Source organism: Aptenodytes forsteri, unplaced genomic scaffold (genome assembly GCF_000699145.1).
Source record: "Aptenodytes forsteri isolate BGI_AS27 unplaced genomic scaffold, ASM69914v1 Scaffold7, whole genome shotgun sequence".
NCBI classification, from domain to species: Eukaryota; Metazoa; Chordata; class Aves; order Sphenisciformes; family Spheniscidae; genus Aptenodytes; species Aptenodytes forsteri.
Window position 1 is genome coordinate 1,681,864 of NW_008795919.1, and position 16,884 is coordinate 1,698,747.

General features: G+C 51.6%; 1 protein-coding gene across 1 annotated transcript in view; it reads right to left on the reverse strand.

The window, feature by feature from the left end:
* Positions 1-5: 5 nt before the first annotated feature.
* TFAP2E (transcription factor AP-2 epsilon) overlaps positions 6-16,884 on the reverse strand; it is a 27,223-nt gene continuing 10,344 nt past the window's right edge. Inside the window, exons 2-6 of the mRNA XM_019473524.1 lie at positions 6,891-7,109; positions 3,963-4,191; positions 3,559-3,677; positions 712-853; positions 6-294 (exon numbers count right to left, since the gene is read on the reverse strand). Coding sequence (XP_019329069.1) covers positions 6-294; positions 712-853; positions 3,559-3,677; positions 3,963-4,191; positions 6,891-7,109 — 998 coding nt within the window. The remainder of the gene's footprint in view (positions 295-711; positions 854-3,558; positions 3,678-3,962; positions 4,192-6,890; positions 7,110-16,884) is intronic.

Consider the following 16,884-nt stretch of genomic DNA (forward strand, 5'->3'; position numbering starts at 1 on the left):
GCGCGTTATTTCCGATGCTTCACTTCTTTTTCTGACGCTTTGGAGTCTCCGGCTGTGTGCCCGTTCCCTGTGCTGTTCATGAACATTTTATCCAGCCCCTTAAGGGACTCCACCAGGTAGTTCTGGAAGGCTGTGAGCGCTGCACAGATGGCTGGGCCCCCAAAGCCGTGGGTTATCAAGCTGAAATGAGTCAAACAGCTCTGGACGCCGGGCTCTAAGATGAGTGAGGGGCGGCTATTCCCCAGCGGCGAGCGATCCTGGGCTATCAAGTCTGCAAACTCTTTACAAATTTGCCTGAAAGAGAGAGGTTTGTGTTACCATAAATGCTCTTGGAAAGCTGCAGGGACATAGGTATGTTTGAGGTCTCTTTTCCTGCTCCTTGCCCAAGCAGCTGCCTCCCCCCCAGGAGTTTTCAGCCCCAGCCTGGGGAAAGCCCCTGCGTGCGGAGTTGGAGCTGGTGCAGATGCTGCTGCTTTGAAGGGGCACGTGTGGCAGTACCGAAATGCTCCCTGGAGTTAGGTTAACGTCTCCCATGTAGGAGCAAGCCCTTAAATCCATGCAAATTATTCGTCTTGCTGCACGTCTTTCAGATCTGCATGCAGCGTATGAGACCATCTCTTTGCTGCAGAAGAGTAAGCTTTCAGGGCTAACGCTGCCCTTCCGGCCTGCGGGTACCTAACGCAGCGGTGGCTCATAGCCATCTGTACTCACTTGGTAGCCAGCAGCATGTTTTTCCTGGTGTGGAGCTCCGTGGGGTCGGAGTGCTGTCGGCAGAGGTATTCTGCTGCCGCCTTGGCTGGGAACTCCGTTTCGCACACGTACCCAAAATCCCGAGCCAGGTGAACGGCTTCGCCTACAAGCAGGACAGATTAACAAGCTGTGTCAACACCCACGTGAAAGGGGAGCACTTTCTGTAGCAAATTCAGCCATCCCACTGATGTGGCTTATTTCTGCCGGGACTGGAGCACTTTCTCATTTGCCACCCAAGAGCTCTCTGGGTGGCAGAGGTGTTTCTCACTTGGAGGCGTCCCTTGCTGCATCTTTCTCTCCCTACTTCTTCCAAAATTTCCTGCTTGGCCTCTCCAAATTGAGCAGAGATTTAAACAGGGGCTGGAGGGTGAAAAAGCGACCTTAGCCCCATGACTGCTAGACAAAACGGGGATGTGAGAAACGGGCAGAAGGAAGGGGTTTACATCTTCCCGCAGTGAGCAGGGGCCCTCGGGCTGGACGCGCAGGCAGCGTATCCATCACCCTGTGGAAATGCCCACCCATTGATGGAATTGATCTATCTCCAGGCATCCCCGTGGAAATAATCAGAGCTGATGGCAATTGATCATGCCCAACACCCGAAATCCTGGTTGGGCAGGCAGAGCTAATTTGACTTGCCCCCCTGCTGCTCATACATATTAGGCCATCCATCCTAATAGCATTAACCTAGATCCCATCACAGTCTCCCAGCTCCCGGAGCTCAGTCTGTGAAGCCATGTTATGGGAAAGTGTCTGTGCTTCCTGCGTAACAATAATACTTTCCACTTTATCTCCTCTAAAGGAGGAGCCGATAAGGTAAACCTAGAGAATCGGAACTGCGGTTCTTTGTATGTTAAAAAACAATCAGAAAGTAATAGCTGCTGAAAAACAGTTATTGTGACAATAAAAAAAGGCTATGTGACCTCGCAGCGAGAGCCAAGCCTGGAGCCAGGATTTATTTCCTCCATGAGTGTGTGCGAGTGGCTACACAGCTGAATGTTTTAAAGGCAATTTGGATGCTGGCTTAGAGAGGTTTCGGCAGAGGGGACAAGGCGGTCCAGCTTTTGAAAGTGGTGTTAAAGCCACACCAAGTCAGAGCCCAGGGGAGGAGAGGCTGGAGGAGAGCGCTCGTGGGGCAGGAGGCCACGGCAGGCAGAGGGGCCACAGGAGCCTGTCTGAAGGCAGACCTCTTTCTGAGAGCTTAAGGATGTTTCTGAAGTTGAAATATAGCCCTACTGCTCCCCTGGGTCCATGCTGGAGCTACTCCCGTGGAGCAGGTGCCCAAGAGAGGGCAAGTGCTTGATGTACATGGCAAGGGCTCCCAAAGGAAGCTGTGTTTCCCCCTGCAGCCCTCGTAGTGCTCCCTGGGTTCCCCGGTACCCATTCTCCCCCATCTATATGAATGGCCGTGGGTCAGTGTAAGAAAAAGTATACCATTAGCACTCAAAAAAACACCCAGTGTTTTTTCTAAATGAACAGACTTTGGGAAGGCAGAGGGGAGAAAACAAATTAAACCAAGAGAGCAAATGTCCAAGAAAGAGGGTGCCTGGGGCGTAGGGGCACAAGCCAGTTTCTGTGTACTGAGTAATGACAATGCAATAGCACCTTCCTCTGGGTGAAACATCTCCCAGTACCATAACACTTATGTGCAGGAGGAAATTATATCCATCAAGCACACATGGCACCACTCTTTTATTTACTATGAGCTGGTAAGCGGTAACCAAAACATCAGCAGCCACCTGAAATCAAAATGTACATTTCTTCCTTCCTTCCTTTCTTTCATTCTTTTCTTTCTTTTCTTTTAATGGAAATCAGCATTTCATTCAGCACGAACCAACTGCCCCCAGTAACAACCTCCGCCTAATGAAGCGGGTCATTTAATTTGCTGGCAACAATGGAGATGATTTTCTATTCAGAAACTGCAGGCAGCTGCCTCCAACACGCTGGGCGCAAACACAATGGATTCCAAAGCTCGAAGGGAGTCGGAGCTGTCATTGCATTTGTTTGCGTCCCGTGTCCTTTTCTCCAAAGATGCAGTGGTGACATCATCATTTCCATAGTGCAAAAAGTAGGAGGGGAGCAAACAAACAAGCGGCTTTAAGCAGGGGCACCTCACACGTCAGGGCAGGTCGCACGCTGTGCTGCCCATAGCACATTTTCCATAGCTTAGCCTTTAATACCACGCTCCGAGGACTGCTGCTACAAACTTTACCTCCACCTGCAAGACCTCAGAGCTGTGCGGCATCTCCTCGATGTCTCACTTGTCCCCTGCTGCCCCAGGGGAGGAGGGCAGGACTCAGATACGGGGCATCTCCTTCTTACGGGGGACAAGACACGGACATGAGTGTGGTGATGGAGCCTCGACAGAACAGGTCGATGCTGCCGGAGGGCAGCACAGTCGGCAGCACTTGAGCTGTGTCCTAAGCAGGCGCGCAGTGCTACAGAACAGCTGCTAAATTCTTGGCAGCTTTATTCAAGACTTTTTTGTATTTGGTTTCTGACTTAGCATTATTAGAACTAGTTCGCAGAAGTGAACGGTACACTTAGACACTGCCGAAAGGAAGCTCGCAGCCCCGTTCAGGCTGTGGATGCCTTTTCCTAAAGGGCTATGACTGGTCCGACAGAAATGTCTGAGTTTCAGAAGACATGCTTGAATCAGCATGGAGACTTACACGGGGATATTTCCAGTCTCAGTTGGCGCTGACCGCTGCATACTTTGTTTTAAGTGTTCTCGTTTGTGGAAAGCTGCAAATGAAGGGTATTGAAGTTTTGGCACTCCCATCCTCCGCGGGAGTGGAGAGCAACTCTTACCTTCCACGAGGGATGTCAGCAGGGTGACGTTGGCAGCTTTGCGCCTTCCTGCAGGTAGATTTAGTCCGATTTTCTCTAACCTTTCCCTTAAACACCGACCCCCATTTTTTGATTTTGCTCTGAAAAGAGAAAAGAAGGAGAGGAAAAAAATTATAATGTAATTAATGTTAAAATAACTATAACTAATTCCAGTTTAAGCTTTTAGGTTTGAAAGGAAAGAAGAAAAAGCAACAAAAATGCTATTCCCCAATATACCACACACCAGTAATTTCTCGTCTCCGTTAATCTGAGAGGTAAGAACTGGTGCTGAACACAAAACCTGCTTTGGCATTACCCCCTGCATTTCAGCGCACAGCACAGCCCTGCGTCCTTGGGCTGTCCCAGGGCTCTCGGGAGCAGCTTACCTGCGGAGGACTCCACCGAGGAGAGAGGCGTTGAGACACTCGGGGGGTGAGAGCCTTCTCTGCACCTCCCCGACGGTCACCTTGTACTTGGAGGTGGAGCTGAGAAGAGAGAGGCGGCCAGGCACGGAGCAGAAGACCTCGTTGGGATTCGTCACCCCTCCGATCAGGCCATCTTTGTTCATTGACAGGGTGGAAATGGTGGTGCCATTGGCCTTCGAGGGGATGGGCACTGGGAGACAAGGAAGGGAGAGAGGAGACCATGGCTGAGAGACTCCAGAGCCAGGGAAGCCGCTCGGTGACTCTCCTGGCAGCTTTCTATCCCCCAGCACCCGTGCACTGCCATCCGCAGACATCAGCATGGCTGGCTGGGGTATCTCAGTTAGGTTTGTATTTTCCTCGATAAAAGAAGAGAGGTGGGGTGATGAAACTAAACTAAATGAGGAAAAAAAAAAAAGAAAGAAGCTTGGACTCTGCTCTCGCCTGCTTTCCCACGCCTCCCAGCTCTACTGTAATTAAACCCAAGGTTTTGGGCTGGTCTCCTGGAAGGCTAAGGACTGTTCGCAGCATCGCTGTCTGGACCTGTGACCAGCTTCCCCTCCCTGCCTCCTCTGGGCACTCCGTGGAGGTGGGGTGGCAGGGCGAAGGGCTGGGTCCTCACGCTGGCCTGGGTGCCATTCCTCTCCCGGCTTTGGGACGGGATCGCAGCTGCAGCCCAGCTCTGCGCAGGCACACGGCTGCCTCCCACCAGGCAGGATGAGCAGGGCTGAGCTCCGACCTTCGTGCCCTGCATAAAACCCGGGCGATGCTGGGGTGACCCAGAGCCGTGTTTGCCAGTATGCGCCCACAGGAACCACTGGAAAGACTTTCTTTCACTTCAGCTTTGGGATTAGCTCCGCAACAAGCCGCAGCCCTAAACTTTCATCACCCCTGGCTCAAAGGAAGCTTGAGAAGATCAAACCCAATTAATCCGGCACAGACTTCCTTTTACTTAATGGACAAAAGTCAGTTAAGGCAAGAGGTTAGACAGGCAATGGTGACTGCAGCATCGCATCGGGCCCATGGCATCATCACACCCGGGGTGAAGTGGGCATGGTTTTCCCATACGTCATTCCAGTAAGAAACGTTCTTAGACGCAATAAAGGTTTATAGGTTAAAACTGTGGCTGAAACGTGCCAAATCTCTTTGGCTTTTATGTTCTGAAATTAATAACCAATTTAACTCTGGAAAAAAAAACAGGTTTTGAAAGAATCCAAAGAGGACTGCAAATGCCATCGCTCCAGATCATTTTAGCCCTGGCATTCTTTGTGGTTCCTCGGTAATGACTGTTCCACAGTGCACATTCAGATGGTTCCTGCAAGCAACGCAGCAACGAATACCAGAGCGAGATGCAGGTTTTGTAAAGGAAATACACATGCCCAAAATGAAACAGAAAACACGAAAATTACTTGGGGAGGGTACGTAGACTGGACCTATTAGGGGGCGCTTACAATCAGCATATTGTAAATACAGCTCAACAACTTGTTAATACGGCCATAAAAAAGTAGCACGTGTTACATAAAAATGGCTAATATTTTAAGACCAAAAGATGAATGGAAAGGAGCTAAGGTACATTAAGTTTCCTCTCAGTGTGAAACCTGGACAAAATCAGGGGACTGAAGGGCAAGATGCATTGGTGCCCTGCTGGCGTCAGCCACTGCGGTGTTGGCGTTTGCCACGACTGTAGCTGGTTGAGGGATGTTCAGGGAAGAACAAACACGGGACCACCACCATGCGACGTGGGAAACCAGAGCTATTTCCAGGAAGCGGCAGCTTCAAAGCTTTCTTCCACAGTCCCAGAACAGGTTATATTTGTCTCTAGGGGACACCCTTAAAATAAAAAGTCAGAGCGTGTTTTACAAATATCCATGTGTTACTGCCAAGGCGTGTGTCACTTCAGGTCCAGGTACCCAGCGGATGGGGGTTCTGCTGCAGCAAGGGCCACCCCCAAACCAGACACCCCTGGCGAGCTGGTGTTGCTTGTAGTATCAAACACTTTGTCTGTCCACGAAGAGCTCTGCATAATTTATATACTCGCGTATTTGTACAAGCCTGAAATCGTGCGGTGGCGTGCATTCAAGCTGCATGCGTGGCTGGGGACCTGCGTACACACGAGGGACTGAACGACCATGCAGGAGAGAGGGGAATCGTGCCTCGCCACACGTGTCCATGAAACATGGCATCTGGGGAGGAGGCAAACCCAGCTGGCACCAGTGTGAGTTAACACCGGAGCCTATGGAACACCGGGCTGGAGATCGGTCCGATACAGCTCCAGCGTGTTTGCGAGTCATCCCACATGCACCAGCAGCGTGCGGGGAGGTGCAGGGCAGGGCGGTGGGAAGGCACGGATGGATGTTGATGCACAGCAGGGTGATGACACAGAGACACCACGACACTTTTGAAACACGTACTGGCTTTTTTAGGAACGATGCTACTGTCAGAAACAAATCCCCCGGAGAGCTGTAACCCAGAGCCTACCGCTGTGAAGGTTAATGCCCAGGGCAGTCAGGTGAGCCCTGCTCCGTGCCACAAGCAAACCGTGCAGGCACCGGGCATCCGTAACAGAACATGAATATTGGCATTGCTCTTCTGCCTCGAGGCCTCAGCCAAGGCAAAGCCCCGTCACATTCGGCACGTGCAGGCATGGGACAGGGCCGCCCGTGTCGCGGGGAGCTTGCACCCTCAGCAGCAGGGCACAAAGAGTGCGAAGGGAGAAACAGAACGGGTGGCTGGCTCAGCATCATGCAGAGGTTAGCGGCAGCACTGGAAACTGAGCCGGTCTCTTGAGTCCTGTAACAGTGCTTCATCCATTAGACAACGTTGCCTCAGTACAACAAGAATAAACATAGCCACATTCGCCATTAATTATTAATTATTGTTATTTGGCCTCACCTGCTGCTGTTTGCCTGGTCTGATCTGCAGCTTGTTTGCCCATAAACATGCTGCAGGAGGGAGACAAGCTACCATTAAAGCCTGACAGCTTTGTTTCCTTGGCTTTTGGGGAACCAAAATTGTCTCTTGTCATCTGAGTAAACCAAAAGTCCCCCTCGATCTTCAGTTGCTGCTTTCCTGCTCCCGCAAGCAGCAGGTGATCGGAGCACCTGAGCCAGCCTGCAGACAAGAAGGAAGCATGAGACCATTGCGGGTCGGCACGGCACGCAGCCAACAGCCCAACGCCCCGGCGCACGAGCACGCCGACCCCCTGTGTCCGCTGCCACCATGGGCAGGAGCTGTGGGACCCTTCCAAACCAAGACGGGTGCATGCAGGTGCCTGGCCCCACTGGGAAGCGCTACGTGCTGCTTCGCACAGCCTCGTGTCGACGGTTCATCCGAGCTACGGGGCAGAGAAATAAACTGCTGGAGCAGAGACGGGGTTTTCACAACAAGGTTTCTGGGCACCAGGCGCTGAATAGCCACAACGCGAGCGGGAGGCAGTCGGTGCCATCATGCCTGAGCGGAGGAGTGGTCGGGCAAGGCACGGACCTGAGCCCCACACAGAGCTTTGCAGCTGGGAATAGAAATGTCACGTCGGTGTCACTGCACTGGTTGCCCCTTCTGAGGTTTCCTGGGTTAGGCCATAGGAGACACCTGCCCTTGGCACAGGGGCAGGACGTCGCCTTTTCCTCAGTGAGACGGCTCTAGCCCTGCTCATCCCCATGGCAGGGACTTGGGCAGGCTCAGCTCCCACTCTTGACCATGGAGGACAAGGTTTTCAGCAGAAACATGCCCCAGCGATGCTCGTTCATACAGCGATGGGCCGACGCATTACACAGGCTGACAAGGAAAGGGTTAGATGCTGGTGCCCAAACTGCCGGCTGCCCAGGTGCTTGGCCCCCTCCCTCCGGGCCCTGCCTGATGAGTGGGACAGGGCTCAGCTGGGGTCACCCTGCCCCAGGAGGCTATAAAGGGCAGGACACAAGCTGTATTTCTCTCTGTAGAGCTGTGTTTGGATTGATTCAGTCAAGGGAAGGGGGGGGAGAGGACATTGGGCTGTTAGTGACTGCGGAAGGGGAGGGAGAGGACATTGGGCTGTTAGTGACTGCTCAGAATCCTCTTGATGAGCATGAGGTCTTTTTCTCTTCTTGTGTCCATCTTTGCTATCTGCTCTTATTATTATTGTTTCCTAGCTGGACCCGTGTGAGCTCTGCAAGCTGTGTGAGTGGAGGGTGAGCTGAGGAGCCTGCAGCAGGGCTGGGGAAAGGCTGTTCCCAAAAGCTGGGAGGTGCAGCCAGACCCACCAGTGCTGGTGGCCTCTGATCAGGAGCCTCGTGGCAAAGACACAGCTGAATCTGGGGGAGCGAGAGGGTGAACATCCGTGCTGTGCTACTGGCAGACTTGTTCTCAAGTAAGAAATGCTGTGAGTGCCGGGGGCTTTTGGGAAAATGAGCTGCCAAGCGGGTTAGCGTTGCCCAGGGAGCTGGGGATGGTGGGAGAGAGACCAAAGCCCTGAGCACGGTCCTGGCAGGGTGAGTTACTGGAGAGAATGTAGATGTGTCTACATGGGGGAAAGGAGAAAAAAAAAATCTTAGTCTGCTCCCTGAAACCCCTCGGTCATTGAGGCTTGGTTGCTACACTATGTCCCCTTGAAGTTTGTTTGCTCTTTCCTTTAGCTGCCAGGCTCTCCTGGGAGCTTTTTTTTTCCCCATGAGAGGGCTGCTTAGTTCAGATTCATCCTGCTACTTCTAATTCAGCAAATCCAAAAGGCCCTGACTGGCGTTGCTGATACTCAGCTCCTCACGTAGAGGTGAGCTTGGCTGCGGATTTCACAAACTAAAGCCCCAGTGGAGCGTTTTGACCTGGTGAGCCTCCGGTCCTGGAGATGCTGCAGCTGGGCTAGGGAGCGGCGGGGCTGCACGGCACACAGGTCAGAGGGATCTGATTCGAAAGGGAAAACTGATTTTGAAATAAGGTTATGCTGACAGACCTCAAAGAGCTTCACAAGTTGCTAATCCCCAGCCCAGTACTGGTACAGAACCAGCCACTTCAGTCATTAGCTCGCTCCCAGTGCCTGTGTGAGCTGGCTCATTATTGCAGCTGGGGAAAATTGAGGCACAGAACAAGTTAAATGATTTACTAAATATCAGGTATATGAGCATGATCTGAATGCATGTGCTTCTGGTCTGTGGGAATGCTTTTCTAAACAATCTGGGCTTTAGCTATTGCCCAAGTGTGAGGAAGTGCTGTATAGAAAACTGGTTAAGTATGGCCTCTGTTTTTGTAACTCCAGACTTTCTTTTTAGTGCTGGGAATAGAGGTGTTTGTCACTGCATCATCTTGTCTCATGATGCCCTTGTATTTTGAAGTTAGCTGCTGAGAATGGCAGTGTCAGTAACAGGTGTATGACCTCTTGCTGAATGTGGGAAGGGAAATGATCCTCATTTCTTCTGTATCACGTCACAGGAAGCATTTCCATGAGGCTCAGCATCTCGCTGCTGCCTTTAATGTTGCAAGGCAGGTACCACTTGCAATACGTTATACATTTCACGTGTGCATTGAGCGGCAGTGCAGAGTGACACAAACTCCCACACGAATCGCCTGCCCTGGTGCTGCACAGCAGGTACACACGGCTTCGTCTTCCCTTTGAACCCGCAAGGCTTGTGATCTCCCAGAGATGCCTTTTTTTGTGCTGAGTCGGATCTAGTTTGTCTTTTAAACATACCTTGGGTGTAACTGTCAGATGATGAAACTCACACAGCTCCATTTGCTGTAGCATGAAAACCCCTGATTTGAAGAGAGAGCGATTTCAAAACAGGTCCTGCTTTCCAAGAACACCAAAGGCTTCATCCCCTGACTTTCCTGAGATGGAGAGCACCCTGCCTGCGTGCGGTTCTCTCCCCATGTCCTGCACAGCCAGCAGTCTGGAGGTAGCAGGGAGCCCGCAGGCTGGGACGGCTGCAGCCGGCTCTGTTTCGTGACACTGGGCAGGTCACCTCCCCAGTTTGGGCTTGACTGCCTCCAGCAACAAAATGGAGATGATGATAATATCTACCTGGGATGGATGCTGTGATACCCAATTAAAACTTGCCAAGTGATCCCTGGATGAAAGATTTCTCCAGGTGAGAAGTCCCTGGGTGGTAAATGTAGCCAGAAGGAGTTGGTCCAGCGCCTAAGCACGGGATGTGATGATGCTCCTCGGAGAGGCAGGCAGGCGTGGAAAGGCAATCCCCATGAACACAAGGTCCTGATACCTCCAGCAATGCTGCAGTGTGATGGGATGCCACAGCCTTGTTTCTGTGAGGGCTTTTCGCAAGATACCGGGCAGCAGGGTGAAAGAGAAGAAACACCACTGAACTGACGATCGCTCAGTTGTGAATCTAGTGGATGGAGTAAGGAGCCTTGTGCCTTCAAGGTGTCCCAAGATAGAGTTTCTGACACTTTTGTTCTGGTTTGCTGAGGTGGGTCCCTCGGCTTTTAAGTTCCAGGTACAAAGAAGAAGGAGGAAAAGAAACCCATTCTTCAAAGGCTTTTACCCAGGGAGCTAGAAAGCCTCAGAGAATTTCCTGCTTTTCCCCGACGAGTTTCAGCACGGACTGATCCGCAGCCCTGTGCCTCTGCTGCCTCATTGTCCCTCTCCTGTGTGGTCCGGGGTGACAATACTTCGTCCCCGAGCTCCTGCGCTCCCTCTCCTTCCTTGTCTGTGTTCACAAACATTTGTGTCTGAAATTACCACTATGATTCCTACAAACAGCTATTTTTACATGTAACTATTCAGTGCAAAAGGCGCATCCTGCAGCCTGGGCTCAGGCTCTGCGTGTGGGTGCTGCCGGGAGCTTCGGGATCATGGTGCCCGTGCTCGAGGGCTGACTGCACACCATCAACTTTGGGTATTTTAAGGCAAAAGAGATTTTACCTACAAAAAGAAAAAGGCGAAGTACTGACTCATTTCCATATGAGAAATGTGCTACCTGCTTGCAAAATGATTTGTAAGCAGGAAAATTTGTGGTACTTGGAAATTGAATTGCTTATCGTGGTGTTATTTGTTCAGTTCCATTTCCAGCTGGAGCTCGGGGTGCTGCGAGGGGAAAAACAAGTCCAGAGGGAACATGCAAATCACTGCCCGTCTTACAAGTCTGTTTTCTTCTCTCCTTAGATACTTTACAGGTAAATCCTCCTCCTCAGCAGCACTGAATCCCTGGATATTGGAGCTTTTGTTGCAACATCTCCTTCAAAAGTGAGAATGTGCTACAGCTTATATGGCATTTTAAAGAGGTATCAGTTAATCCTTTTAGGAGACTACCTGGGACAAAGCAATCTCTCATCTTCGGGCACAGCGCTGTCTCCGGCCACCCCAAAAGCATCTCAGCCCCCCGGTCCCGCTCCAGGGCCACGCGTCGGTCAGCTCGGCCACGTTGGGCATCGCTGCAGATCCAGGGCAGCCCAAAAAAAGGCTGCGGGAGGCCTGTGTCATGCTGCCCTGCAAAAGGGATGCCTGCACCGTGCAAACCTATTTCGGCTGCTCCTGGCTGCAGCTGCTGAGGTTTGCTTCCATGATATTGCAGGTCCAGTGATGACAGCCCCGAGCCCCCCCCCAGGTTTTGTTCCCTGCAGCAGATCGGCTGGGGGGGGGGGGCCGCCCCCCCCCGCGGGGGCGGGGGGGGGGGGGGCTGCTCCTGGCTGCAGCTGCTGAGGGTTGCTTCCATGATATTGCAGGTCCAGTGATGACAGCCCCGAGCCCCCCCCCAGGTTTTGTTCCCTCCAGCAGATCGGCTGTTCCTGCAGCTCTGCCCCGCTCTGGGCAGGCAGCGGTGGGAAGCTCTGGCTGATGGATGTTTGCGCGTAGCCCCTGACGAAAGGTGCTCCAGAAAGGTGAGGGATTACTGCTGTCTTTCAGGAAGAGCTTTCAGTGAACTAATCTAACCTTCGTTTGAATGTCTCTGATGTAAATTATAAGACGGAGATACATATATAAAGAAGTATCTGCATGTGGGTGTGAGCCAGAGGCGACTGCTCCTACCATCACTTTAAAAGCCCTTTTTCACTGAGGAGGTGCTGCAGAGTTCAGCTGCTTCAATTTCCTGGTGTTTCAGCAGAGAGGTATTTATTGATGGTCCAGGGAAGGAGGTCAGTGCCATCAGCTATATTTCAAACCCGGTCTGTAATTATCCTTTCTTCCCAGAGGGGATTATACAGGTATTTTCTTTATCTTGAATGCACAACCTGAACCGAGTCCCCATGTCAAAGAGCCTCTCTAGGAAACGCAGTAATCAGCTCGAAGGCCTTTTCAAATGGAAGGATGGAAAGAATCTTGGTTTTATCTCTGGGCTTTCCAGATTGCTGAGTCCCGATAGGGAAATGGATCTCGGACCCTCGGAAGAAGAGAGGGAGCAGGGATACAACTCAACAGCCTCAAACTATTCCCATGAGAAAGCTCATCAGGAGAGGTCCCATGCCTATGCAAAGCTCCCGTACTTAACATTTTGTTTCCAATGCAAATCAATACATTAGGTTACGAACTAAATTTTAAGGTGCCGTGTGATATTAATTGCATTTTTCTTTCTGTGCCTCCGTTTTACCCAGCAAAGTACCTGCCGTGTGTCACTGCAGGTCTCTGCTCCTGGGGAGCTTTGGGCCGGATCGATGGGGCAGGAAGGTTCAGCCTCCCCGAGACCGGCAGATACGACGTCTCAGTTACGGACGGTACCTTCTTTAGTACATCATGTCTTGATAGGAACGGCCAATCAATATAATAACAAAATTTACTCAGACCTTTGCAAAAGCACCCTGTGCTCCTTCAGGGCTGGGAAGGGGATTAGTAAGCGGTTTGCAATTAATAATTTCAGCTAACGCATTTCCCTGCTTTACCATTTAGGAATGACTCGGCCTCAGATGTGCTGCTTGTTCAGAATATTTTGTGAATCTTTTGAAACTGCTCACAAACAATTTGTTGTGAGTTCCCACACATTTCCCTGCCGTACTTCATTTTATGGATTGGGCCGTGCTGTCTGGGGAGCCTCTGATGTAGCAGCCTGAACAGTAACCTCAGGAACACCCCGCTGGAAAGCAGCAAATATTAATGATTAAAATGTCCTCCTAATGGGTGAAACCCAAGTGCTCGAACCTTTGCAGGAAATGAATAAAAAAGGATTTGGATTCTGCTTTTGAATGTCAAAGTGTATTTGCAGATATTTACTGCACGTGGGTTTTGCTATTCGTTGAAAGAGCTGCTCTGATACAGCAGGGCCCCCGTCCCCCCCCCGAACGCTGCACTCCTCACTCGTGCCTTTGCGACTTCATTTGAGAAGTCAGTTTAGTGAGGTAATTCAGATTATTTCATTCCCCTGATTCAAAATTTTTTTTTTCTGAATCTGCAGCCAATCCCTTTCATATCCAATTAGAAAAATAACAACTATTTAAAATTCAGTTCAATTACTTAACTGCTCTGGATGGACCATGTAGCTCTGCCTCTGCTTGTATAGAATTCGTGTGCTTCACAGCAAAAAAACATGGCAGTGTCGGGAAGGCAAGAAACTGAAACGGGAGGCTGGAGAGCCCGAAGATTCAGGCCAGAGGAACCAGAAACCTGCGCTGCTCCGTGCTGACACCAAGGAAAGTTTCTCATCCAATGTCACCCCCAGCCCGGTTCAGCCGTGCCGCGCGGCAGCGAGCGCTCCCGGACTCGCACACGCTCCACGGCTCTGCCCTGTAGCATTAACCATCACAGGTTTATTCATTTAGCTGCACAAACTCCCATTACATTTTGGCAACCAGTCTACGGGATCTTTATGTGTTTAAACAGTATAATCCATTTTACAGTAACATGCTTGAGAGGTTTCCCTGTATTCCCTATAGAAGCGCCTGAATTTGTGTGGCTTGGATCTACATAATCTAAAAAGGGAGAACAAAGATGCAGTGTCTTTTGCAAGCGGCGGCGGATCCTATGTAAGCCACGGTAATGTTGCTATCAATTTGTTAAAATGTATTTAGATTATTGAAGGGCAAAAGACCCTTCAGCAAAGATTAGAGACGAATAATAATAAATACTTCTCTTCATATAGACCTTGCTGCCAATCCGCAGAGCATGCAGGAGGGTTTCGATCTGAGCCTCAGACCGCAGCAGTGTAAATCTGTCAGTTCACCTGCCGTTCCGGAGTCACCAGCTCACCCGGGGATCGCTCCGGGGAGAGCCACCACTCGCCCACTATCACAGCGAAAACGCTTTTACTTTTCCTTGCTCAGAAGCTGCCCTGGGTTTCTAGCGCCCGTGCACTGGTGGGACATCCGGCAAACCAGAAGTGTTGCAGCCGGGTCGGCACCATGCCCTGGCCAGGACACACGTACCGGACCGGGCTGCCAGGGCTCACACCGGGAAACCCCTCTGCAGTGGCCGGGACCCACCACGGTGCCAGGCACGTCTTTCTATGGGGAAAACAACTCTGACCAGCCACAGAAACAGCATGGGGAGAATCCAGCCGGCCGTGCAGGAGGGGGCACATCTGCACACAGGGGACTGAGGCGCAGCTCTTGCGGTGTCTACAAACCCTCTCAAGACGTTTCTTCAATGACTGCCCCTGTCTCTTGCTAACTTGGATCTTGTGCTTGAAGCAACCCTGAATACCTGTGGTCAGGTCCTCTGCTCACACCTCACCAACCCCAGGACTGCGGCCCCCGCTTTGCCCGGTGCATGGGGCCATCTCGGGGCACCCATGGAGCCCCGAGGACATGCTGTCCCCAAGCAGCCACCACCTCGCTGGGGACACCGCTTGCTCCCTGGGACCTGTCCGACCAGTCTGGAGGGAATAGGGCCTGACCCGATCCCTCGCTCCCTGGCGCCTCGGCACTTGGGTGACTGATGTCAGATAAATGCCTGAGATAGAGGGTGGGGAGGCTCGGCCTGGCTGGAATCCCAAGCACGCGCCGCAGGAGCTGCGACGGCTTTTTAGGCTGCAAAGGTGAACCTGCTCGCAGCTCCTCTCATCCCGCTCCGGAGCCCCTTGCTCCTGAGCTGCGGGCACACCGTATTCTGGGATATTTAATTGCAATGGGTAGTTTGGGCTCATTTCTAGCAATTCTTTCTTGCTCCTTTGTGCTTCTCTGCTCTTCTCTACCAAGCCACAACACTTAACCTCTCTCCAAACTAAAGGCAATATCCAGACACGGCAGAGCTGGGTGTGGGGTAGGGCACAGAGGCGAGAGCTGAGCATGCAGCAGTTCCAAGCATTATATCCATATTTGCTAATTAGTTCCTCCATTAAGAATTAAAATAAACAAACAAATGGAAGGACAGCAAGAATGAGTAATTCCCTAGGATCACACAGGAAAGGGTGGGATGGTTTAGTGGTTAGGGTGCTAGTCTAGGACTTCAGAGAACCTCATTTAGGCTCTTCAAATAATTAAGACAGATTGCAAACATTTTTTTTCCTGAGATCACGTATCTTGGAATATTACTAAACAGGGAGGAATGGTCTACGTTTGCCTCTGCTCTGCTGCAGATTTGGTGTGACCCTGGGCACGTCCCTGGGCTGGAGGCACACGAATGGGTCCCTGTGTGTCTGCCCGTGTCCATGCTGCCACGGGTTGGTGCCCTGCGAGGCATGTGCCTGCTGCGTGGCACCGTCTGCAAAATGAAGATCTCGGCGCCACCTCCTTCGTGGGGCTGACGTGGGGACAAGCACCATGGGGTGTATGTCACCCGGCCGAGGCCGCTCCTGCTGGCCCCACTGGCAACCCACCAGTGGACAAAGCAGTCCTCATGGGAGCCGGGGCTGTGGCGTGGCAGTGACCCGCTGCCCAGGAGGGTGGGAGCATGTGCTGTGCTCTTCTCCAAAAGCTTTGGAGAACTGTGCCTTTACACAGTTCTTCAAATTACAGAGGGAGTACATGGGGTGATGGGGTGACCAGGGACAGCCAGCCCCTGGTGACCCCTTTGCCCACGAGCATGCGTGGCTGCAGCCCTGCCCGCCCCAACGAGCAGGGTCTGCAGCAGCCAAACACCGGCCAAACCACCGAGCTGCAAAAATGGAAATCAAGGAGGAGCTGCTCCAAAGCCAGCCCAGCGTGTCCGCGGTGCCTCGCTCGGTGCTGTCCCATGGAGAAGCCTCACCTGGGGTCCAGCTCCTGGAGGAGAAGCGCTGTTGGTTTGACTCACAAGCCACATGCCAAAAAGTAACCCAAGCTGGCTTTTCTGAACCTACCCTTTAAGAGCTGCTCTTTACTTCTAACAAAGAAAAAATTTCATTTAAAAACATCTAATTAAACAGTAAGTCATGACAAGGTACGTGAAACTAGGAGATAACACATGCCTGGGAGGCACCGGGGAGGTTGAGACAAAGCCCAGCGCCTTCACCGGTACCCGCGTGTGTTATCTCACATGAACACACACCTGGTTTTATCCTGGTGCAATTATAGGACATTAAAAATATAATTTTAATGGAGGAACGGTGATCTGGATGCGGTTCAGAGTAAAAACTTTCTTTTAAGTCTCTCTGTTTGATTAGTAGGTGTTCCTGCCACGCACGCATGTGTGCGCAGGGAGAAGCGCCCGGATCGGGAGGTGTGACTGTGTTTTGATGAACGCTGTATCTCGTGGTGTGTGCAAGGGCTTGTCTAAACTTTAAAGCCTTTGTGAGCAACGCTAAGGCAGCAAAGCCTCCAGTCAAGACCCAGCTTGTCCCAGGTGAGCCCCTTTTCCCGCTCAGGCAAACTACCGCAGCAGATAAAGCTGCAGAAAGCCGGGAGGGCTCTGCCAGCAGAGCTCAGCACCCTGCATCTGACTGGAGTCCAAGCACCCCCGCCCACGTCCGTGGACAGTCTCATAAAAGACGTGTCTTTGCAGCCCCGGGTGTTTTACAGGATGACCTCATTTATTACCTTGCTCGTCACAGGAAATGATGTTTATCTAATCTACCATTCTTTCGGGGGTTTTTTGTTGTTTGTTTTTTTTTTTTTT